This window comes from Eptatretus burgeri, chromosome 4 (assembly GCF_056783735.1).
Source record: "Eptatretus burgeri isolate ZD-2024b chromosome 4, Ebu_testis_v1, whole genome shotgun sequence".
NCBI lineage: Eukaryota > Metazoa > Chordata > Myxini > Myxiniformes > Myxinidae > Eptatretus > Eptatretus burgeri.
In genome coordinates, this window is record NC_140964.1 from 112852722 (window position 1) to 112878423 (window position 25702).

At 46.4% G+C, this 25702-nt stretch overlaps 1 protein-coding gene across 8 annotated transcripts in view; it reads right to left on the bottom strand.

Moving 5' to 3' along the window:
• The window catches only part of LRP1 (LDL receptor related protein 1), a 583330-nt gene that overhangs the window by 76023 nt on the left and 481605 nt on the right, over positions 1 to 25702 (bottom strand). For 5 of the 8 annotated variants that reach the window (XM_085879744.1, XM_085879748.1, XM_085879743.1 and 2 more), the window contains 15 exons: positions 22692 to 22820; positions 22363 to 22482; positions 19803 to 19916; positions 17997 to 18149; positions 17548 to 17673; positions 17121 to 17240; positions 16741 to 16869; positions 16461 to 16583; positions 7837 to 7977; positions 7262 to 7449; positions 3257 to 3440; positions 2923 to 3008; positions 2606 to 2725; positions 1758 to 1796; positions 1303 to 1490 (listed from right to left, as the gene is read on the bottom strand). In XM_085879744.1, the coding sequence (XP_085735870.1) occupies positions 1303 to 1490; positions 1758 to 1796; positions 2606 to 2725; positions 2923 to 3008; positions 3257 to 3440; positions 7262 to 7449; positions 7837 to 7977; positions 16461 to 16583; positions 16741 to 16869; positions 17121 to 17240; positions 17548 to 17673; positions 17997 to 18149; positions 19803 to 19916; positions 22363 to 22482; positions 22692 to 22820 (1960 nt within the window). The remainder of the gene's footprint in view (positions 1 to 1302; positions 1491 to 1757; positions 1797 to 2605; positions 2726 to 2922; positions 3009 to 3256; positions 3441 to 7261; positions 7450 to 7836; positions 7978 to 16460; positions 16584 to 16740; positions 16870 to 17120; positions 17241 to 17547; positions 17674 to 17996; positions 18150 to 19802; positions 19917 to 22362; positions 22483 to 22691; positions 22821 to 25702) is intronic. The other 3 variants (XM_085879746.1, XM_085879750.1, XM_085879745.1) reach the window with 1 other exon arrangement.

Below are 25702 nucleotides of genomic sequence, written 5' to 3' on the forward strand. Positions count from 1 at the left end.
TATCTTGGTGGAACCTTTCCCCATGTTCATCACTTACTGCTCCGAGGTTATGGGGGAAGAAGTTGAGGTGGGAGTGGAGAAAGTGAATCTTGAGAGACATTCAGCACCCCATATCCTGATAAGCCTGCAACAACTTCTTGACACGCATTTGGTAATCTAGTGCCCATATGTTACCAAGGAAGCCATGGCAGACTGACTTAAATGCTTCCCATGCTCTCAGTTCCTTCAAGGTGAGCTTCTCCTCGGATACCTCATCCTTCAGCACCTCCCTGATCTGAGGTCCGACGAAGATGCCCTCCTTGAGATTAGCAGAACTGAGACCTGGGAACAGAGTGCACAGGTATTGGAAGGCAGCGCCATCCTTGTCCATGGCCTTCACGAAATTCTTCATGAGGCCAAGCTTGATATGAAGAGGGGGAAGAAGCACCTTGTTCATGTCCACCAGAGGATTTTCTTGGACACTGTGTTCCCCAGGCACGAAAGTGCTCCTAGACCCCCAGTCCTTCTGCGTGTAGTGCTTGGACACAGCCCGACTGTCCCAGAGACAGAGAAAGCAGCAGTACTTTGTGAAGCCTGCCTGCATACCCATAAGGAGCCCAATGACCTTGAGGTCCCCACAGAGGCTCCACTGGTGCTGCTGGTACTTGACAGCTTCCAGAAGGAGCTCCATATTGTCATATGACTCCTTCAATTGAACTGAGTGGCCAATGGGAATAAATACCCCAGCATTCCCATGAAATGATTCTTCTGTAGTATAAAATAAAAATTAAAAACCCAGCTACTTTATATAAAAGTATCACCCTACCGGATAATTGTGGAGCAGCACTAACCACCCTCTCTCACCACCAGTAAGCTGCTGGCGTTCCCAGCCGCACAATGCACATGTTTGACCTACGGAATTTTTTGAATGATGCAAATAGCGTCATCGGCTTGCCAAAGTGTTAACTTGAGTTCAGCATCCCTAAATTAGTCTAAAACACCTATGTATGCAGTGTATTACTGAAATATTTAGATATTTTGGGTCTCGGGCGATATGTATACATGTACGTACATGTATACATGTATATCTCAAAAACTAGAGGCGATGAGTGAAAATGGATTTCGTATCTGAAATCAGCACCCCAAAATTAGGTTAGAACACCTATTTTCATGCATGCCTAAATTTCTTTGTAAACCAGTGTAATCTATGTAAATAAACTCATCGCTTCTCAACAAAGCAATTTACTTGAACAAAAAACCCTTCCACGTGACAAGTGATGTTGGTGATCAGAATAACGCACAAAAACCCTGTCCCCACCTCACCCTCCCCAGACATCAACAGCAAGTGCACGTGGTTCCTTGAGGTCGGTGTTGAGCAGCATGGTGCGATATAGGCCATTGAGTTTTGACACCTCGATAGTGTCACGACCTTTGTCACACCAATACAGGTTTCTGCCGATCCAGTCGACGGCCAAACCGTCAGGGTTGCTAAGGCCGGTGCGGTGTAGGACCTTAGCACAGGAAGTAGGGTTAAAGCCATTTGAATAAATAATTAACATTTACGTCGTGCGAGTTCAACGTGATAGTATTTCATTTCATTTCATTTCAGTATGGCAGACAAATAGCATGGGCAGCCGTGATGCAAACTCATACTACAGGACGGTCATGCAGGAGATGAAAGAAACGCGTAAAATGGCCGTTCAGGTAACAGTGGAAATGACTGACAAATTTCCACATCGATATGAAAACGGTGACAAATGACTTTGAATAAGACGCACCCCATGTTCATCCTCTGAGCTTATGCTCTGATGCAAGATCTACTGGCAACAGCAGCAGTGGGGAAGGAGGGGGGAGGTAATGACATCAGCTGAAAGAATTATAAAGAAAATGAAGGGAGGAAGAAGGTGAAAAAGAACCAAAAGAGATATAAAGTTGGGAAAAGAAGGAATAAACAAAGGAAATAATTATTATTATGAGTAAGACAGATTGATAAATAAAAAGAATGCTTTTGAAGAAAATATTCTCAAAAATGATTAATCCTGAAGAATGAATGTTGGGGTAAACAATCACTTTTGTAACAAATGTACTGATATTCTTGAGTAGTCAGCAGGAACTTTGGGGGTTGCACCTCAATGGGGTATAGCAGCTGAGAAACAAATACTTTCAGCAGGTGATGCTGATTTAACCAAATGTTATTCACTCGAGATTCACTCGAGTGATGTAACCAACAGGTGCATAATCATATATGTGAAGTTCGGAGGAAGATCGAGTGTTGAGGGTGAGCAAATATGCAAAAGAATAGCTAGTGATGTAGGCAAACGTATGTGCCATCAGGATAAATATCATCCACTTCCATCCCTGCCACAATATCTTCAATGCATTCCACACCCCTCACCATGTCTACATCCAAACTTCCTTCCTGCAACCTCCCTCCCTCCCATTTCCTTCCTTTGGAGTTACTCAACTTACCCTCTTTTTCTCAGTTTAAAGCTACACCACCACGCCACCTCCCTCAAATTGCGATGGTTACTCTGTTGCGATGTGTATGATTAATCAAGGGAAATGTGCACTGCCTGTGGGCACACAAACCTCCACTGAATGCAAAGTTCTCCCATTGGAGCCGTACCTGTACATCAGAGCCATTGATATTCATACGTCGGATCATGCTCCCTTGGCTAGTCACGTCTGTCCAGAAGACCTGTTGTTCCTTGTAGTCAAAGTCGAGAGCTACTGCATTGTTTAGACCCTAAAAAAGGAATGGGTGTTATTGATACCTGACTGAGAACAGACTATTCACCAACAAGTCAGGTGATATTCCATTTTTTTCAAACATAATGTCCATGTTCCATTGTTTATACTGAAGTTTTGGCATTACAACCAGGGTTGCGGTTTTAGTTGGTCCAGCTCTCACCAGACTCACAGCTAATCAACGCAAAGACTCACCTGCTTGATAAGTGTGTAGTTTGTACCACTGAGATCAACTCTTCGTAAGTAATAACGATTGGCAAAAATGAGGAAGGGCTCAACATCTGCACACAAAATGGCAGTTGTCAAAAACTCTGAGATGTTTTTGTTTTTTCCTTTCTGTCACAAGAACAAAATCCTCCATTTTACAAACTCTCTTCAATCTAATTCTTATATTACTAATTAATTATGCTGAGAAATTTGACAAATCCACAACTCTATTTGATCCACCATCTCAATCTCAACCACAATAATAACACTCTGTCCAAGTCCCGTCGCCTTTCCTTATGCTATTCCCATAAAAAAGTACTACCAGAGATGGCTTTGCAACTGTTGGAGTTGTTGGTTCGTTGTTGGTAGCCATCCATGCAGAGACACTTGTAGCTGCCATGGATGTTTATACACGTGTGACTGCAAGGAAAGATGGTCGTGCACTCATCCAAGTCCACACATGTCTTCCCGTCATCTTTCAGCCTGAAGCCAGAGCGGCATTTGCACTGCAAGGGAATGAGGTGAAATCGCATTGAAATAAATGAGAAACTCAGGCGTATAACGAGAATGGCAAATCTGTAAAACGAAAATGACAACACAGGCTAAACCTTTTCATTCTGGAACCATTTTGAGGAAGAGGCAAGCTTTGCGTCTGCATAGGAAAGCATAAGCAGTTGTCGTCCATCTACCATAAAAATGCGGTGTACTTTGATTGCCGAATGATTTACACAGGTGTTCCCGTAACATCTTTGGTAGAGATCTCGCGTGCATCCAAAACACTTTTTCTTGTTTTTTAGCCCCCGTTGGACTTAGTCCGAAACGGGGGCTTATGGGTTTGGTCTCAATTTTCGTGTCTGTGCATGCGTGCCTGCGTCCGCAACCATATCTCGGAGAGGTATGGTCCGATTTCATTCCTACTTGGCACAAAGACAACACATGATGGTATACATATGCGCATCATCTTTTTTCGACATCAGATGCAAGATGGCCGACTGGCGGCCATTTTTGGTTGTAAAAAAAACAACCCGGTGTCGAACACATCCTCAACCATTTCTTGGACATGGATTGACCGATCTTGTTCAAACTTGGCAGACAGACAAAGAATGATGGCTTACATAAGCAAGTCAATATTTTTTTCGAGATCAGAACCAAGATGGCTGACTGGTGGCCATTTTCGTGGTAAAAAAAAAAAAACCACATGTTGAATGTTATTGCGAGGCCACTAGTCCTCTTCTGCTCTACTCCCTTCTGGCTATCTAATCTTCATCGGGTTTGTGTGTGTATGTATGTGATGGCATCTGTCGTAGCATAAGTTAACATTGTAGAAGATATAACGGGGTAAGTCTCCTCTGTGTCTGCTTTTGTAAATTGCTTGCCTTTTGTCGCACCCCACAAATTCCTTGCTATCCCTGCTGTACATAATAATAAACCCCATTTACTGTGCCACATACCTTTCCTTGCTTAATTGTAAATAAATGCTTTGTGTAGAAATGTTGCCAGCCCGTTTTCGTCTTTGCCTTCACTGGCCCAGCATAGTGCGTATCCTAGCCAAGCCGGGGCGTTATCCCCCAGCGATCTGTTTTCTAGCCGGTACGTCCGAGGCAGTTACGCTCGGCTGCGTCTGATCCGGTAAGGTGATCAGGTTTGAACAAGGTGTACCGAGGGCGTGTCTCCTGGTAAATATACCATTAGGTAACAGGTATCCAGAAGACGGAGGACCCTAAGTCATGTGGTTAAGTTATTGGCGTTCACGGTCGATTAGCTTCACGGAGTTATCCGTGTACAACGGCCTGCGATTCCGGAGAGTCTGGTGGGAACCCGAGGTAACTTCTCCCTGGTGTTCTCGCCCAGACCCTGGGTCCACAACAATACCATAATTACAGCATCATGGACCCTAAAATATGACTAAATATAGGACAAAGGAAGATGTATTTGCTACAGAGTTAAATATGCAGGTCTTGCATTTACAGGTTTGCCGTTCCTGCAAAACAGATGGTAATACACATCAGGTTTAAATGACTCGGTGGTGGTGTAATTGGCAGAGCGTCCACTCTGAGTGTGGGAGGTTGGAGGCTCGAACCCTGACTGAGTCATACCAAAGACTTTGAAAATGGTGCATACAACTTATTTGCTTGACGTTCAACGTTTGAAAAGGATACGTCATGAAAAAACAGCCTAAGGTTGGAAACCCTCCTCTTGCATTAAAGTTCCTTGTTAGGGAATTCTAAATTTAAACCAGAGCGAAGTTGATGGCGCACCATTGCAATTCCCTACGCTTCCTACCGAAAGCAAAGTCAAAAGATGGCATAATGTTCCACCAGGAATGACCCAATATCAAATTTTGAGTAAAAAATATTTTTCCACGCTTTGACCCATTTGGCCCAATGTCTCCACCCCTTGGGGCATGAACCAGGGTTGAATCCCCCCCCCTCCCGAAAAAAAAATCATTAAATATTCCATGCATCTCCCAACACTGATTGCAGATATAAAGTTTCATTAACAAATAGTTAAAAATGTCCCCGTAATGGTATTTGATTGACCCGCATTTTTTTGACATTTTACCTTTTGACCGCGCTCTCGGGGCAGGGCCAAAAATGAGACTGCTCTTGCACCTTCTTTCCGTGTGGTGGGCATAACTACCAGGTTCGGTGAATTTCTTCAGAATCGTTTAAGAGATAGCATAAATGACAAACAGAAGGAGCCAATTACAAAATCCACAAGGAACAATTTTTCAAAAGGTTTGGGGATAATAAATGAATAGTCTACAGCTCAGGAGTAACATATTATTTTTGTGATCCAAGAAGAATAATTGGGTGTAGCACACAATATGTCCACACCTCCAAGGAAGGAGAGATAGATAATGGCAGAACATGGAGTTTCAGTCAAATATATATCAAAACTCCGCAGTCTTAAAATAAATTTATGTTAAAATAGGAGATTTGCTCGCACCTGGTCATCACAAATAACAACTCCATCTGTATGGCTGCTTTGTTTTTTTAGTGCAAAGACAATGAGGCTGTTGTTGTCAGGCAAGATGTGCACATTATGAAATTGAAATGTAAACATGATGACAATTACAGATTGAAAATATCGTGCTTCTCTTATCATCCATATCAGGCTCGTCAATTGTCCATGGCTCTGAACTCAAGTGAGTAACAACGGTGACAATAAGGGTATCAGCATGGAGCACACTTGGTCGTACAGAAAGGTCACAATTGTGTCAGGTGACCAGACATATGACGTGATATGCAAATTTGGTGGTGCTGACAACATAACGATGAAGGAAATATGAGGGTCAATATAACTTCTATCTATAAAAGGAGCCGTGCGTGTGTGTGAGTTCCAGACCCCTCTATACCTTCAGACCCCTTGACACCCCAATGACCCCTGAAGACCCAAAAACATTTAGAATCTTAGACCCCCAATAACCCTAAGACCTTTAAGAACCATTAAGACCCATGTAGACCCCAAATATCCTTTTTACTTTTAAGAATATTTTGACACTTTAGATACCATTAGACCCCTTCACCCTTCTGACCTTTTATAACATTTCGACCCCTAGAACTTTTATATCCCACAAACACTTTAGACCTTTACACCCCTCAAGTCCCTCGACTCTTTTTGGACCCCTGAGACCTTAACACCATTTAGACCCTTTACACTTTTCAGACATGTAAGACAGCTTGGACCCTTGACTATTTAGAGCATTAGATCATTTAGACCTTTTTAGACCCTTTTACATGCTTGAGAGATTCGACCTTTTCAGCTCCTCAGACCCTACATACTATTGGAACATACCCTTTAGACCTTTAGACATCTATAATCTTTTAAGCACACACCACACAAACATTTCTAGGCTATAATCTTCTTACAAAACACAGACGATACTTTTTTCAGCAAATACAGTAATGCACAAACTTGACCCATCCAGAGGTGGGTACTCTGCTGGTTTCCATAATAGGACACAATGCAAGGTTAAATAATAACCGTTGTGCAGTTAAGCAAGTTGTTTAACAACAAAAAAAGACTGTTGCAGTGTTGAAGGATAAATCTACGCAAATGAAAAAGAAGAAAGGAATCCATAAGCTTTTATTTATTTTCAAAAATAAATGTAATCAGTGATGGCAGTGTGTTGAATACCGTTTGGATGAACCGAATAGCCACTCTTGCATTTCCAAGCATTGTCAGATCTGATTTAAGGTCTTATAGGGTCTTAGGTTCAGTCTCATTAAGCCCACAAATTATCTATGTGGTTAGCCAGAAAGACAATATGTAATGATGCAAAATACAGCGATGAAATGGTGTGTAGTGCTTTAAAGGGTGAGACCTTGTAGCCAGTCTTGAGATCTGTGCAGCCCTGGGTGCAGCCACTGATCCTGCGATCTGCGCATTCGTTGATGTTACAGTTGCGCTCGTCGGACGAATCTCCACAGTCGTTGTTTCCATCGCACACCTGACTTTCGTTAATGCAGTGTTTAGCGTGGCACATATAACCTGACTCGCCGCACATGTGTTCTGTGGAGAAGGGTGGGGTAGGGGGTGGTGGGAAAGAAGGTGCGGCTTACATCTACGGATGTGTCGGGGTCTCAAGTTTTATGTGTAAGCAAATCGGAATTCATAATGGGGTAGGCACTGATGATAGCAAACAAAGACCAAACAAAAATAAGTGTCAAGACAAATTGTGGAACTTATTCTTAAGGACAATATCAAATTTGTATCCTTAATAAAAGCAGATATAAATGCATAATATACTAACAGGTACTGTATGTGATGAAATATTTAATGATATTTTCAATAAAGCTACAGAATAACAATGGAGGAATTAAACCGTCTGTCCGTCTCCTCCAATTCTATGCTCACACTACCGGCGCCCAAACAAGTGTAAATGTGATCCCAGCAAACCTCCACTGGTGCATCGTGGGTTGAGTGGAGCTTCATCTGACTGGTCATGGCAATCAAAGTCACCATCACACTGCAAGTTCGCATGTTTCAGGCAGCGTCCATTAGCACAGCGGAACTCAGCAGGACCACACGTCGGGTATTCTGATATGTGTACACAAGAAGAGGTAGCAACAACAGAAAGTGAGAAGGAGGAGGAGGAAGTGGTGATTCACAGGAGTCCATGTGGGAAAAGGACAGGTTTTGTTTCCATCACTATTGTTACTCCTATCTTCATGTCCTTATATACTCTATGAACTGTTAAGAACAAATTTAAATGACCTTCAGTCATTTTAGAAACACGTGCATCAAGGGTCTAAACCTGAAGAAGAAAAGGATGAGACAAAGCAGATGTCATTCAATAAGTACAAGGTCAGGGACAAATGCATGAATGGTTATAAACAGTGTATTTGGTGTTGTACGTGGGTGATGTTCGGATTGGTGGAGACTGTGTGGGTATTTCCTGCTGTAAATGTTTAGAGCTGGCTCGTTTAAGAGCTTTGGTGGGTAAACTTAGGAAAGAGTGAACATCTTTGCTGGATTTGTCAGAGGGTGGGAGTTTCGTTGAAGAGCATCTTGGTTGGTTGGGTCCATGGCAGGTGCATGTGTGGTTAGCATGGAAGTATGGCAGATGTGGGTGGCATGAGGGATGTAGAGGATGCGGGCGATGATGGGACTGTGGAGTGTGCTGATGATATATATATATATATATATATATATATATATATATATATATATATATATATATATATATATATATATATATATATATTGTTGTGGTTACCAAATTCGCAAACCACCATTCAGGTCCCTTAGGTGAGGTATCTCGGTAAGTATATGTGTAGTTAGGCCCAAACCCGTTGTCTAGTGGGAATACATGTCATTTATGCGTGCTGCGACTCTTCAGGATAGCCGTTTTTCTTTTACTATCTTTATTTTGGACCAACCGCCATTGTTACCACCACCAACCACAACATCAACCACCCACCGCGGCGCCGCTTCACGTCACACCTCGCAACCGTCGCATCGCCACCGTTCTTGCGCCGCTTGTGGGTACCGGTGTTGGACTCGTGCAGGGCGCGCGCCGAACAGCGTGTACAAAACCACGGATTTTCAGCTCCAAAAACGGATCAAAAACGACACACGCCCACTTTTGTTCCGTCCAATCGGTGAGCGAGGGGCGATTTGGCCCCGCCTCCAGGGCGTTGGAGGGCGATCGCTATATGCAAATTTATGGATCAAAAAGCATTCACGCCCACTTTTTCTCGGGCCAATGGGGAGCGAGGTGAAAGGTCGAAGGCAGGGGGTCAAAGATGAGAGAGCGAAGCCACGGGGCTTATATAAGCGACCGCGTTCGTCAAGTCGATGAGTTAAGACTTCGCGGGCGGTGGAGTTGGGAAGAAGAAGCAAGAAGGAGTTGGTCGTCGTCGTGTGCGTTGGAGTCGGAGCGAAGGGGACGGAGCTGTGGAGAGGCGGCGAGGGCAGACGAGGGGTGCTCGCGTCGTGCCGGGAGCTGCACACCAGGGAGGCCGACGGCGCGACCTGGTTGAGGTGGAGACGCTCGTCGCGGGACTCGAGGCAGAGTAGAAATCCTCCTTTCCCCCGAGCATCAGCAACCCCCTCCTGTTTCCCCCCCGCGCTGAGATAGTGCGACCAAGGGGGCCCCTTTCCCACCCCCTACCAGACACTGCCCGCGAGGCCCGCGGAGTTGAGGCACCATCGCCGCTCCGCGTCTCATCACCAGACGGGTAGGCCCGACCCGGTCTCGGCCTCAGGCCCGCCTCATCTTTGAGGGTGTTCTTTTTCTTGGTTTTGGATATGTGTTGTCGGCGCCGTCTGTGAAGTAAAATTGTATAAGTGTTGCCGTGTGTTCGCGTAATCGGTATTAGATCTGCATTGTCGCATTTGCTTTTTGTGTAAAATTGCATTGTGTTTCTTTTCCTTTTCTATGTGCTTTTGGTGGAATTGAATATGTGTGCTTTCCGTTCATCGCGAATAAATGTGCTTTGTGTTGAACTGTTTCCCGCTTCGCTTCGTCATTTCTTTCATTGAATCCTCATCTTGCTTCACGTAAAGGGTTGGTAGTGGGCTGAATACGCCCGATAATTAATCGAACCGTCGAGGCCGACGATAACACCGCTCGGTTATCCCGATATTACGGAACGGTTCGCTTAAGTGGCCCGTGTCCGAAGTCGACCTGCGGCGAGGTGCGATCGCCCGGTCTACCCTCCGTGTGGGTACTTAGGTAGGTCGAATTTGGCGAGCAACCCTATCCCACGCGGGGGCTGATTGGCTCGATCGCGGTGAGACCGAAAGGTCCACCCGTGACTGGTTCCCGGCGTTAGTCCGAGAGGGTCACGACTGGATTGTCCGTCCGGTGGGCGACGTGCCGCGATTCGAGTTACGTGGCCGTCAGCACGCCGGCGGGCGCGAATCCGCAACACTGGTGTCAGGTCGTGCGATACAAATCCATCGCCCTCCTCGCGGCACTGGTATCGGAGAACAGGAAAACGGGCTCTCCTGTCTCCAGCTAAATTCACGGGAATCGGTCCAGGGGTGAGAGAAGCGACCCCCGATTCCCTCCAAATTACGAGCGAGCGAAATTAACCCTTCACGAGAAGCAAGATGGCGTCTCAAGGTGAGCGGGAGCCGGGGGTATTAGAAATGGATGTAGAATGTGTAGGATCCATGGCCCAGGATGGAATGCCCGTGCAGGAACGTGAACTCGTCCAACTGAACCCAGAGCCCGAAATGGGTGCGACAGCGGCCGCGGTGTATGACACCTCCCCTCCCCCTGTCCACCAAAACCCTTCCCCAACCCCTGCCGAAACTGCTCACTCAAGCGCACCCGACATGGCCCAGCTATGCGCCATGCAGGCGGAAATGACAGCGAAGATAAATGCGAACATGAACGAAAAGATGGATGCAAATACACAACAAATGAACGAAAAGATGGATACATACACAAATGAATTTATAAAAGGAATGAACAAACATATGGATGCGAATACACAGCAAATAAACGGAATGGAAGCAAACATGAAGGAGGAAATGAAAGAGCTACGGGGTGAGACGCAGAACATGGGCCGATGCCTGCAGGCGGGCATGAAGGCCGTGACCAGGGAGATAGGAATGGCGACTCCACGTGTGGGAGCAAACGAGCTGGAAGGGGGTGCAGCGGCTGACAGGCCCGCGGTGGAGGCGGGTAAAAAAATAATTCGGGGGGCGTGTTGGGCGAGGGTCGTGACAGAAGAATCGACGGTGACCAAAAGGGAAAAATTAAATGGGGAGACCAAAACGTGTGAGACGAGACACGAGGTGACGACAAAGGAAATAATAATAGTTGAGACAAGGGAGGTAAAGGGTGAAGAGTTGGCAGAGACACGGGAGACAGAAAAAATAGAGGAAAGTGTGCGTCGTGACACGCGGGAGTGCGTGTGTGGAATGGAGACGGAGACGGCGACATGAGAAGAAAGAAAGCCGAGTAGCCGTTGTAGTTGTTTCGGGGACCGTGCCGGGTTCACCCAGCAGTGAGCACGCGGTCCGTGCTGTGCAACGCACGAGACCGCCACGTGCTCGCTTGCGAGAGTGAAGTCCCGGTCCGGAAACGCACGCGGTGGATTTGCCGATCCCGCGGACGGACAAAGTTTAGGCAGGTAAACGGATTTGGACCGGACGGGTTCTCCACGCGATCGTGTGTGTTAAGCTCCAACGGGCAAAGCACATGTGTTCGCGTGGGGAACCCCTCGAGACGTGGGGCTTGTGTTTTTTTATACGCACGGTGACGCCATGGCTGCACGTGGGGTTGGAATCCGGCAGGAGGGGTATCTCTGCCGGATGGTACCGTCCAAGGAGGGACGAGGTACACGTGCAGCTGCATGACGTCACGGGCAGGTGCAAAGTGCGCGAGCTCTGAGTTGCCGCGCAGGTGCTGCGCATGTAAAGAGAAAAAAAAAAAAAAAACAGCAAGCCTCACTTTCGGGTGTACAGGATTCCTGGGCAAGGGGTGAAAGACCCCCTTGGCCCTGGGCACAGGATGGAAACTAGTTAGGGGGAAGGGTTAGCTTAGCTAGACCGGCTCCATGGGGCAGGGGTAAGTCCTCATGGGGCCCGTGGAATGGATTAGTTAGAGGGATTGTAGCCAGATTTAGGTTGGGAAATAAAATGGGATTATTTTGGAGACAGAGACAGACTTTGGATGTGTAGTGGGGACGTAGCTTAGCTACGTAGTGTTAAAAGGAACGTGCTACTAGTTTAAGGGACGACGTGGGAGCACGAGTTAGTTAGGGGATGTAGTTAGGAGGATGGCAGAGTTCAGCGGTGTGTGTGTTGAAGAGTTGGTGAGTTGTGAGGTGAGTACATGATGAGTGAGTGAGGCCACCGGGTCTGTGTGAGTGGAGCGAATGGGGAATGCATGGTGCGATGAGTGATTGGGGGGAGGAGTGACTCCTGCCCAAGGGACCCCGGGGTCAGTGTAGAGTGAGTTAGCTGGGTTAGTCAAATTAACAAATATGGAGGTCGTTTTGTTGTTGGTGGGAAAGTAGGCTCGAGACCCATTTGGAGGGGTGCAGGAGCCCTGTTGACGGGCTTGGGAGTGTGGCTGCGAAAGGTGAGTATCGCTGAGTGGGTACCCCGGGCACCAGGCTAGTCGGCCGCGGTAGGCCATGGGCCCATGGGGGGCTGGGATAGCGTAGTGGGCACGGGTGCGCCTGCTTGGTGCGGGGGCCCGGGGCGCCATTAGCCGCGTGGGCAGTGTTGTGGGCACGGGTGACCCTCGGAAAGGGGCCCGGGAGGCCGGCCTGCCACGTGTGCGTTTCAGGGGAGGTGCCATGGGGGGCACTCCCCGGTGTTAGGGAGCTGGTAGGCTCGGAGGCAGTGTAGTGCCCGGGGGTGCCATAGCGGGAGATTCGGCAGAGGGTCGTGCCTGCCAGAGAGAGCCACGTGTCCCAGCCAGGAGACGGTGTGAGGGCACGGAGCGAAAATTGGGGGGCGAGGCCCGAAATTGTGAGGACACCAACACAGGCGACGGGAATCTGGGTTGTTAGAACCAATAGTTTAAGCGAGAGGCGCTTGTTGAAAGCCCCGGGGTCGTTTAGCAGTTAAATGGTTAGGGTAGATTAGGAGATGTACCCCTCCGCACCATCCATCCCCTCGCTCTCGTTGTGGGCCGCTGGACCCACTTTGGGTTAGATCGCCGAACTCTGGGGAGGCCATTCTGAGGCTTCGTTGGGCCTCGACACAGGACGCTAGCTCTCCCTTGTTCCCCTCCAGGAAGGGAACGTAGGGGTTGGGAGTAGGCTAGGTGACAGGATAGGTTAGCCGAACAAGGACGATAAAGGGGGTTAGGGGACGATTTATAGTGGGGAAGTAAAAATAAAAACAACAAAAAAATAAGTTGGGGCTAAATTGGGGTTTGACAAATTAAGGGAGTGGGTATGTACAGTGACAGGCAAAGGCGATAGGTGGGAGGGAGACAGGTAGGTAGGTCCGAGCCCGCCTTCCAAGTGGCCAGCACCACCGCACTCCCTCCACCAACCTCCACTGAACGGCAAAGGCTGGCCACTTCATCGGCTGGCCGTGTTTTGCTTCAAGGCCTGTGCCGGCCACTTCAGCCGGCTGGCTATTTTTCTTCAAGGCCTGTGCCGGCCAACTTCATCGGCAGCTGTTATTTTGCTGCAAGGTCTGTGCCGGCTGGATCGTCTGCAGCTGCTGTGCTGCAAGGCCTGTGCCATCGGCTGGCCGTGTTTTGCGTCAAGGCCTGTGCCGGCCAGTTCATCTGCTGGCTGTTTTTCTTCAAGGCCTGTGCCGGCCAGTTCATCTGCCCGCTGTGTTTGCCTGCAGCGGCCTTCTTCTGCGGGCTGTGTTTGCCTGCTTGCCTTTGCCATGCCATGCCCACTGCCCATGTTCACCAGCCCCGTTCAATTTTTGCTTTGCCCCCCCCTGTTCATTGCCATGTGCGCCAGGATCAAGGCAACAGTTTGCAAGCTGCAAGAACTGCCCTGTTGGCAGCTACAACACGGGCCTGCAGTGGCGGCCCGTGCACCGTGTTTGCGTCCATCCAGTCATCTATCCATTCGTTGTGTTCATTGCGTGTGCCACTTGAGCTGGCACGGAGACTGCATTTGTGCAGCCCATGCACCGTTGTGGTTCACTGCGTTCAGTTCAAAAGGGAAGGCCTTGGACTGCGTGTGAGCAGCCAGCCACGTTCCCGGTCACCTGCATTGTTTTGAGCCAGAGACTGCATGCGAGCAGCCTGGCTCCCTGCTAACTGTTTTCTTTTGCAGAGTTCAATGATCCTGGGCCATGGTTTAGTGTAAAATTTGTAAGTTAAGGTTAAGATGTACTGTAAATATGAGTGCGCCCCCGGCATGTCTGTCTTAGCGCCGGCAATTTTATTTAAGTCGTCCGTGTGAGTGAGTTTGTTGAGGTAGTTACGCAGCCCTCAGGTTATTTATTTTGGGGACACGAATACCATGAATGTCGCACTCAGGGATCCGTAGGTAAAATGTACTAGGGGAAAACTACACATGATGGCACACGAAAATTTGACGACTCGGGACGAGTCTGTAAAAAGGGGAGGGGGTAGTGTTGTGGTTACCAAATTCGCAAACCACCATTCAGGTCCCTTAGGTGAGGTATCTCGGTAAGTACATGTGTAGTTAGGCCCAAACCCGTTGTCTAGTGGGAATACATGTCATTTATGCGTGCTGCGACTCTTCAGGATAGCCGTTTTTCTTTTGCTATCTTTATTTTGGACTAACCCCCATGATTACCACCACAACCACAACATCAACCACCAACCACAACGCCGCTTCACCACAACCGCCACGACCTTCACGTCACACCTCGCAACCGTCGCATCGCCACCGTTCTTGCGCCGCCTGTGGGTACCGGTGTTGGACTCGTGCAGGGCGCGCGCCGAACGGCGTGTACAAAATCACGGATTTTGTGCTTCAAAAACGGATCAAAAACGACACACGCCCACTTTTTGCCGTCCAATCGGTGAGCAAGGGGCGATTTGGCCCCGCCTCCAGGGCGTTGGAGGGCGATCGATATATGCAAATTTATGGATCAAAAAGCATTCACGCCCACTTTTTCTCGGGCCAATGGGGAGCGAGGTGAAAGGTCGAAGGGAGGGGGTCAAAGATGAGAGGGCGAAGCCACGGGGCTGATATAAGCGACCATGTTCGTCAGTCCAGAGAGTAGTAGAGTCGAGAGAGAACAGAGAGTTAAGACTTCGCGGGCGGTGGAGTTGGCAAGAAGGAGCTGGTCGTCGTGTGCGTTGGAGTCGGAGCGGAGGGGACGGAGCTGTGGAGAGGCGGCGAGGGCAGACGAGGGGGTGCTCGCGTCGTGCAGGGAGCTGCACCCCAGGGAGGCCGACGGCGCGACCTGCTCGAGGTGGAGACGCTCGTCGCGGGACTCGAGGCAGAGCAGGAATCCTCTATACCCCGAGCATCAGCAACCCCCTCCTGTTTCCCCCCGCGCTGAGATAGTGCGACCAAGGGGGCCCCTTTCCCACCCCCTCCCAGACACTGTCCGCGAGGCCCGCGGAGTTGAGGCACCATCGCCGCTCCGCGTCTCATCACCAGACGGGTAGGCCCGACCCGGTCTCGGCCTCAGGCCCGCCTCATCTTTGAGGGTGTTCTTTTCCTTGGTTTTGGGTATGTGTTGTCGGCGCCGTCTGTGAAGTAGAATTGTATAAGTGTTGCCGTGTGCTCGGTAGTCGGTATTAGCTCTGCATTGTGTTTTCGCTTTTACATTTGCTTTTTGTGTAAATTGCATTGTGTTTTTTTTCTTTTCTGTGTGCTTTTGGTGGAATTGAATATGTGTGCTTTCCGTTCGTCGCGAATAAATGTGCTTTATTATTGAACTGTGTTTCCCGCTTCGCTTCGTCTTTTCCTCTATTGAATCCCCATCTTGCTTCACGTAAAGGGTTGGTAGTGGGCTGAATACGCCCGATAATTAATCGAACCGTCGAGGTCGACGATAACACCGCTCGGTTATCCCGATAGTACGGAACGGGTCGCTTAAGTGGCCCGTGTCTGAAGTCGACCTGCGGCGAGGTGCGATCGCCCGGTCTACCCTCCGCGTGGGTACTTAGGTAGGTCGAATTTGGCGAGCAACCCTATCCCACGCGGGGGCTGATTGGCTCGATCGCGGTGAGACCGAAAGGTCCACCCGTGACTGGTTCCCGGCGTTAGTCCGAGAGGGTCACGACTGGATTGTCCGTCCGGTGGGCGACGTGCCGCGATTCGAGTTACGTGGCCGTCAGCACGCCGGCGGGCGCGAATCCGCAACAATATATATACATACATATATATATATATATATATATATATATATATATATATATATATATATATATATATATATATATATATATATGTATATTCGTACATACATATACATTCTTAATTAAATAAACTATGCTGTGAAATACGGTATACGGTATGTTATACAGTACAAGATAAAGTTTAAGATGAAGGAAACTATTTGAGTTTGAAAGGAACAGTAGAGTTATTATTTGGTGGAAACATCTGGAGAGAGGAAAAAGAAGAAAACTCAGGGCAGAATAAATACTGCCTAACCGCATTCAGGAGACTCATCAGACCCATCTCCACAGTCGTCATCGTGGTCACATACGAAAAACTTTGAGATGCACCGCTGATTTGAACACTTGAACTCTGTGGCGTCACAGGAACCGTTGAACACTGCAAGGTCAAGCCACACGGGCCAAGAGTTAATAGCATTTTCTGATCAGCATATAAAGTTAATAACTGCTGTTTGCATGCTTAGACATTCAGTGAATTTCTGTGATTCCCATGTGTGGTACTGGGGCACGCCTGCCGGCCGATTGTGCTATCATACAGCATCCGTTGAGGATCGACTCATCCGCCCCGTCCGGACAGTCTTGATCGCCGTCACACATCCATCTGGTTGGGACACAGGCCCGTGACGTTGGACAGTGAAAGCTGTTTGGCTTGCAGGTCACCGATTCTGGTCAATAGGGACAGGTTGTTCGGTGTGATCAGAAACACAAAAATTCCTGACACGTGACAAATACCACATCAACAATTCAAATCAATTTTAGTCGATTTGCATACATGGTTTAAGGAAGAGCTTGGTGGTTTATGGAGTGCATCAGCAGGAAAAAGGTACTGCCGGGCAATTAAACAGCATGTTTCGGAAACCCAAGTTCCATTATTTGTGGTTTGTGTAAAGTTTGTTGATTGGGAAGTAATGCTCACTGCAGCGTTCGTCGCCTTCATCAGATCGATCTCCACAGTCATCTACTCCATCGCACACCCAACTTTGGCTGATGCACTTACGGTTTTCACATTCAAACTGACTCCATGAGCACTGTTTGTCTGCAGGAAAATGACAGGTGACACTATTGAGGGGAAAAAAAAAAATACATAATAGGATTAAATCTCAGGTCCTTTGAGGAAAGTACCCGGAATTGATATTGAATGACAGCAGTAACTGTACTGTGCAAAATGGAAAGGAAGGTGTGTGTGTGTGTGTGTGTGTGTGTGTGTGTGTGTGTGTGTGTGTGTGTGTGTGTGTGTGTGTGTGTGTGTGTGTGTGTGTGTGTGTGTGTGTGTGTGCGCGCGCGCTTGCTTGTGTTTCAGAAAGAGTGTGGTATGGCAATGACGGTGTGTGAACATCACATACCACAGCTCTTCTCATCAGCTGAATCTTCACAGTCACCTTCTCCATCGCATACCCAGGACAAGGGAATACAACGCCCAGAGGGGCAGACAAAGAAGCCTTCTGGGCAGACATTAGAACCATGCTTGTCTGTGGGATGGTGTGATTAAGAGAGGGAAGGCAGGCGAGGAAAGTTATGAGAACTCCAACCTCGTAAAACATGGAGCAAATGTGAGTTGAGGTTTTATGAGCTGCAAAATAACTTTGTATTTGTGGAGATGCTACACCATACATTTTACACTTGAGTATGCTCTGTATATACAATGTGTACTGTGGGACTAAGCTCGGTGCAAATGATTCAAACAATAACATAACAGCAAGCAAACCACGCATATGAAAGTCCTCACTGCAACCGGTGCTTGGCATGATATAGTAGATGACAGTGTTCGATAGACAAAGGAAAAGGTACTCACTGGCACAATTCCGCTCGTCAGCAAAATCTCCACAGTCGTCTACACCATCACACATCCAGGCAGGAAGAATACAAAGTGAAGTGGAGTTGCAGCTCACGTACGGGCCTTTTCCCACAATGCCCAATCGGTGGTAATGCTGGCAGTCTGAGGGACCTGTGAGAAACATGGTGGGTTTTTAAACCCTCGGCTACTAATACATTCAGATGGAATTAGAACAGCACTCGGTAGAGTGCATACCTCCGCCAGGCTGAACAGTTTACGTTATACATCCCACTGATAGGCGACATCTGTATCCGGATCTTAACCAGAATCGAATCGGCTTGTTCATGTCACCTACCCAACAACCTGTGCACCGAGTTTGGTCCAAATTCGTCCATTGTTTTTGATATATCATGGTATATATCGGTGGGGGGGGGGGGGGTTGCCCCATCTCTCATTGGTGAAGAATCACTTTAAAAAAAAATCGTATCCGGATCCTCACCAATATAATCAATTTGTCATTGTGACACACCCAACCTGTACACCAAATTTTGGCCGAACCTGTCGATAACTTTTTGAGATATCCTGATCAAAGAAAGACGGACGGACGGGGTGAAAACGTCACCTCCATCCACCTTCGATGTAAGGGGTAATAAGGGATATTTTGAAGCTAAAAAGTAGAACAGCACTCACAACAAAGGAGGGGTTGTTGTGGTTGATGGGCATTAGGCAGACAAATACCTGTATGTTGATAGCAATATCTTGTTTTAGTAAATTATAAAAGGAATGATGATATCGGAACCTCACAAAGGATACATGAAACCACCTTTAGTACAAAAAGCAAGGAACTTCCTGCAAACCCGTTGAACTTTATAGAAGAAATTAAAATGAAAGCACAAAGAGGATAATGGAGAGTGTGAGAGGTGTCATCTCACGTTGGAGGCAAACGATGGTATCACATATGCAAATGAAGCAAGGAGGTGAACCCGACATTTCGTCGCCTTCGAATCAAAAGGTTCCAACTAACAATGGTTCAATTGTCAGGTGGAACCTTTCGATTGTAAGGCGACGATTTGACTCATCCATGCAATTTTACATTTGGCCAAGGTACTGTTCCAAAGGCATACTATTGTGAAAGACAGCGTTGCATCTTTCATGTCCACAATAGAGCAAGGCTAGCTGGCTATGCTTCTAAAAGGCAGCATACGCCATGTTGCAGCATCAGTTTCTGAAACTGCACGTACAGTAGACTTACTCAGATCCTAATGCATTGTGGGATCAAGCTCAGGAGCAAGCAGCCATCCGTTCGTTAATGCTGAGCTATCGTTCCAACTTCCAATCATAAAGGAGACAATCCGGAATTGTAAATTCATACGAAGGACTGCATTGGGCAGGTAGCGAGCTTGGGTTTTTAAGCTCAAGTGGTAAGAGTTAGTGTGAAGTTTCTTAACCTCCAGGTAGTCATTTACTTGAGAGTAAACCAGTTAAAGTTATCCAGCGTAAAGGATCACAAAGTGCTTGTGTTTCAGACTTTAATTAATTACCCTTCATCGGAATGAAAATTGATGTAATTGGTTCTGTTGCTCCGAAGAAGGGTAAAAGCCAGAAACATCAGTGCTTCGTGATCCTTTATGGTGGATAACATTCACCATTTTCTTTGTGTGCTTTATTCTCTTGACCAGCCAATGCAAAGTGCTAGTTCTTTGCTGGAATTAGCAACTATATTTAGTCATTTACTTGAACTAGTTCTTGGTTCTCTGGACTAGAGACTGATAATCCCGACATAAAATTGCTTTCAATGAATGGATGGCAATGTATAAGGCCTACCACAGTTGATTTCATCGGATGCATCATCGCAGTCAATGACCTGATTGCAGCGGGTGGCATTGGAAATACACGTTATGTCTCCACAGCGGAACTCATCCGGGGCACAAGTGGAATCTGGCAGACAAAACCCGGCAAAACGCAGGAACAAGTTATTTCAGCAGAACCTTCATCGCCAAATCTACACAAAAACCTGTCATTATTTGATTTTAACGATGGGTATAAGTAAGTTGCTGAGGCAGGCACCACAGTGCTTCCGTGGAACTTCTTAGCCGGCTATGCGACATGCTGGTACTCCTTCGCACCCGACAAGCAAATGGTGGCTCAAACCAGAGCGATGACCGCACCGTACGTGGGGTGCTCCCTGTGCAGCAACTAATTGTCCCTGATTAACCCATTTGCAAAGTTGCCAACATTGAGAGAATAAAATACGGGTGGATGGAATGGACCCAAGGTGCGACGGAGGAGAGTGGGTGTCTGGGAGGTGTGCCAGAGAGGAGTGCGGGTCTGGGAGGCGTCGTGGGGCTGGGAGGCATAGTGGGGTCTGGGAGGTGTGGGAAGGGGCTGGGAGTCTGGAAGAATGGGTCTCAGAGCGAGGTGATTCTCTCGGAGGGAGTGAAGGTTCTGGGATGAAGGGAAAGGTCTGGGAGAGGGGGGAGGGTCTGAGAATGGGTATCCCCCCTCCCCAGATGGGGACATTTTGTAATTCAATTTGAACCGAGGATCGGGACTTTCATTGTGTAAATTGAACCAAGGTACCAATATGAATGGAGGATCGAGACTTCCATTGTGTAAAATGATCCAAGGTACCAATATGAACGGAGGATCGAGACTTTTATTGTGTAAAATGAACCAAGGTACCAATATGAATGGAGGATCGAGACTTCCATAGTGTAAAATGATCCAAGGTACCAATATGAACGGAGGATCGAGACTTTTATTGTGTAAAATGAACCAAGGTACCAATATGAATGGAGGATCGAGACTTCCATAGTGTAAAATGATCCAAGGTACCAATATGAACGGAGGATCGAGACTTTTATTGTGTAAAATGAACCAAGGTACCAATATGAATGGAGGATCGAGACTTCCATTGTGTAAAATGATCCAAGGTACCAACATGAATGGAGGATCGAGACTTTTATTGTGTAAAATGAACCAAGGTACCAATATGAATGGAGGATCGAGACTTCCATAGTGTAAAATGATCCAAGGTACCAATATGAACGGAAGACGTGCTGTGATATCTCTGCTGCTTAAAAGAAATATGATTGTATTTTATATTTCTGAGCTCTTTCAGAAAGGGTAACAGAAAAGGCTTCCTTTTTTATTTCTTTTTCTATCGTGGTATTTTTTACCACGAGCTTCCACCAAGTGTGTGTGTGTGTGTGTGTGTGTGTGTGTGTGTGTGTGTGTGTGTGTGTGTGTGTGTGTGTGTGTGTGTGTGTGTGTGTACACACACTAGCGGGGTGTGCTGACACATTGTCTTGGGTTGCTTACCTGCATTTATTTATTTTCATTTATTTATATTTTCATTTACAGATGCTTTCCAACGGTTCTGTGATTTTTGCCGGTGTATCGGCTTCGATGTCCTTTGGCACACAAAATTACTGTGCTTCCCCCATTGTCTCGGGTCGCTCACCTGCATTTATTTTTTTCATTTATTTATATTTTCAATTACAGATACTTTCCAACGGTTCTGTGTTTTTTGCCGGCTTCGATGTCCGTCGGTACACAAAATTACCGAGCTTCCCCATTGTCTCGGGTCACTCGCCTGCGTTTTTTCTTTTTTTTCATTTATTTATATTTTCATTTATGGATGTTGGCGGATGATTCTGTGAATTTTTCCAGTGTTCTGGCTTCGATGTCTATCGGCATGCAAAATTTCATCTTTCTGCGTCACTCGGAAGGTACTGATCTTTAATATCAGTCAGTCAGTCAATGGTTAGGAGCTTTATATATTAGATATATATTCGGAAAATGGTGTCTGTCTGTCTGTCTGTCCCACCCTGAAGCATGGAAACAATCCTGGGAGATTAAAAAAAAATTCAGTAAAAGTTGCTTCAGATTAATCCAAACCTATGAGGGGAAAATAATAATTTTTTTCAATCAGACAAAAAAAGAAAATTGAACAAAAAAGCAACAGGTAGCTGCCTCGATCGGTCCCAAAACATTTTCTTTTTTCTTTGCTGTTAAGAAATATATAACCTTCCATTTTTTTTTAGCTCTAACAACAATGCAAATATCATATAAAAGGCTTCCTTTTGTTTGTTTTTTTCTAAATATTGCGGTATTATAACACGGGATTTTGCTAGTATAAAGTCATTGCTGAGTAAACTTTTACCTTCTATCTCAGGTTGGTAAAAACTTATTGTGATGGAAGTAAATAAACCAACATTGACCTAAATTTGTCACCACTGAAACATTAGAGCCATACTGGCATGAATGATCGAGTAGGGATTGCTGGATATTACGAGGGGGCCGTGGGGGAGAGGAAGGGTAGGGGTTGTATGCGGGAGGATGTGTTGGGAATAACCTGCATATGTCACATAAAAATGCTCACTTTTGCAGGTGATCTCGTCCGTGTTATCTGCGCAGTCGTTCACCCCGTCACACCACTTATCATGTGCCACGCACCGTCCATTAAAGCATTTGCGAAAGCCGCTCTTGCACCTCCTATTGCCTGCAATAAGACGTGATAAGGGAAGGTTAACAAGTGTGATGAACCAGTGTTATGTTTGCTTCCATAACAATATGTCAAAGGCGGGGGTTGCACAATCACCACGGTGTGCAGAATCTCACAGCATAACAAATTACGTGGTGCAGTGTGGTACGGAAATCACGTGACGCAGCATTGTGTGAAAATGAAACCAACGCAGCGTGTCACCGTACTGCAGTAGAATTGCTTCTCATCTGACATGTCCTTGCAGTCCGGCACACCGTCGCATGTTAAGTGGTATCTGATGCAGTCTCCATTGTTGCATTCAAAATCCGTATGTGGACTGCAGCGATTTTGAGTTACTGCGGAAGAGCACACACAGTACAAATCAATGTTTGGTTATGATGTTAAACTGAAGTACAATGACAACATTTACAGTATATTGTTATAAAAAAAAAGGATCCCAACAGGTTGTGCATGTACAACGGTTCATTCTTTTGAATGCATATTGGATTGTGAGCCCATTGCCAGATTGACCGTCAGTTTTGCTGCTGATGTGGGTTCGGGCAGGAATTTAGGATTTCGCCAAGATGCTGGCGATGATGCCGTGATATCATTAATGTTCACAAACTCATGCCGGCAAATGTGTCCCGAGCTTAACATCCATCAAACGGAGGGGCACACTTTGTAATGCATCACCCTGCCCGTGAAGGACCAATCGGACAATTTTTATCTTTGGGGCCGAGAATCGAACCCAGAAAAGATAGCTTCTAAAGTAAGTGCACCATCTCCGCACTATCCTGTCTGACATGTACAATGGTGAACAAAATTATCACGTTAATTATCATGATTTTTACCTCTGCCGCCAAAGGTGGACATCGGTTATGTGTTCCTCACTGTTTATCTGTTTGTTTGTCAGTCTTTTTGGGAAGCAGGATATCTCAAAAGGTTGTGGATGGATTCGGACGAAACGTGGTGGGCAGGTAGGGTGTGTGACGAGGATGAATCGATTCCATTTTGATGAGGATCCAGTTCTGGACACTCAAATTTTAAACTGATTCTTCACAATTGAGAGAAGTGGCCAAAAATGATATCTAGCGTGATACAGTAATTCCAAAAAGTTATCGGCGGGTTATGACAAAACTTGGAGGATGAGTTGGATAGATGACAAGAACAAGGCGATTAGATTTGGTTCAGGTCCGGATCAAGACCTATCAGTGGGATACAAATCGTAAACCGTTCAGTCTGTCGGAGTTATGCGCTCTACCGATCGCCGTAATATTTGCCAGATATCTCTATACTATGAAACCTACTTGGAATGATTACTCGAGATAACATTCCTTTTCTGTTCAGTCTTCTTCTCCTTTTGTATGCAGCACAAGGCTGTGGGGTAGCATCATTGGCTGAGGGTACAGCTGTACCACTGATGCAATGTTCTCAGCTGGTTAGGACAGGAATTTTGGAATTTGTTAATGATGGCAGTGCTAGTTCGCCTACTATTCACGAATGACACCATGTGAACTTTAACGTTCATCAATTAATTCTGGTGGATGGGATACCCGTTTAACGTCCATCAGAGGGACGGCACACACATTGATGAATCACCCTGCCTGCGAAACACCAGCATGACCGTTCATAGCTGGAATAAAGGAAGACCTGTGCGAAAGACATCGTGGAGAATCCACACCGATTCTCATTCAAATTACGATAACCATGGAGGGGGATAGCACTCTCTGTTGTGAGGCACAGCTGCAGGAGATTGCATGGACCATTTCAGGTAGCACAAGGTCCATGATATATCGAACATTTTAAGTCACAGGACCTGTTTGTACTCTCAGGTTTCATCATCACGACAAAATCCGATGAAGATGCAGACCCTCGACGACGCCTGTATAATGTATGACCAATTCATCAATCAAATGCGTTTTCTTTTTTGAACCGACAGTGCCTTTTATGGAATGCCATCAAAAAAAAGCTGAGCAAAAGGAACCAGTGGGAATGAAATAGATGAAAACAGAGAAAATTATGATAAAAGCTTCAGATAAAAAGTGAACCCGGTTGGGATATAAAACGACATGTGGTATGAAATTAATTGGAATATAAAAATGAGGAAGTTCCGACAGCAGGATACACAGTCAAAACTAGAGGTAAACAGTGGATTGTCAAAAAGCCTGTTTGAAAATGTAAATATATAAATGACTGCATTTGATTTAAGTAAATGGCTAATTTACTTTAAAAATACATCATCAACGACGTCAGACTGGATTGACCAATCGATGGAAATGGAATCGCACGAGAAATTCTCAAACCAACCATGTTCACCAATTATAAGATGGACTTTTCATTTGATTTAATAACAACAAGGAAGGGGGAGTATGAAAGTCAGCATTGAGAGAACAAGGAATGACAAGGAACTTTGATGCAGGAGGAGGCGATTCAGCCAATCACGCCAGCGCTACACCAACACCAGACCAAACAAATCCATCTCATAGCACAGAGTCGATGTTAATGGGGGCAGGGGAGGGGTGGCATACATGCAAACAAAATAATATTTAAAGTCAAGATATTTTTTATTATCATTACCATAACCTTTTTTTAGGGGGGAGGGGTGGACCCTCCCAGACACATAAGGGATTACAACCTTCCAATACACATGTACTATCATTCATCCATGTGCCAGCTGCCTGAAAGTCCTGTCGATATACCGACACCGCTCTATGTCCAATGCATCCAGGTACCTATGTAATTCCAACTTAAAACCATCCACTCTTTCTGCTGCCCCTACCTTTCCAGGAAGAACATTCCATACATTAACTACTCTTTGACGGAAAGAACCCTGTCTTATTTGTGTCCAAACTGTCCTCTTCTTTACTTTCAGGATTTGGTCCCTGGTCCAATCACTGCCTATTCTGATGAAAAAAACTCTTCCACACTTATTTTGTCAAGACCCCTCATTATATTAAACATCTCACTCTCAATCAAATCACCTCGTTACCACCTCCTTTCTAATGTACAAAGTCCTGTCTCCTTCCGTGGCTCCTCATAGCTGAGTATGCCTGGTCTTGGCTTAATGGTTCGGGTGGTGGGCTGGGGATCCTAGGATCCTGAGTTCAAATCCCACTCGGCTGTTGAATTAATATCAGGTGGGGTTGACTCTGCATGTCGTCCTTCTGAGGTTGGCAAAATGAGTGCCAGCTTGCTGGTATTCTGTGTCGGAGTGGCGACCCGTCCAGGATTGTGCCCA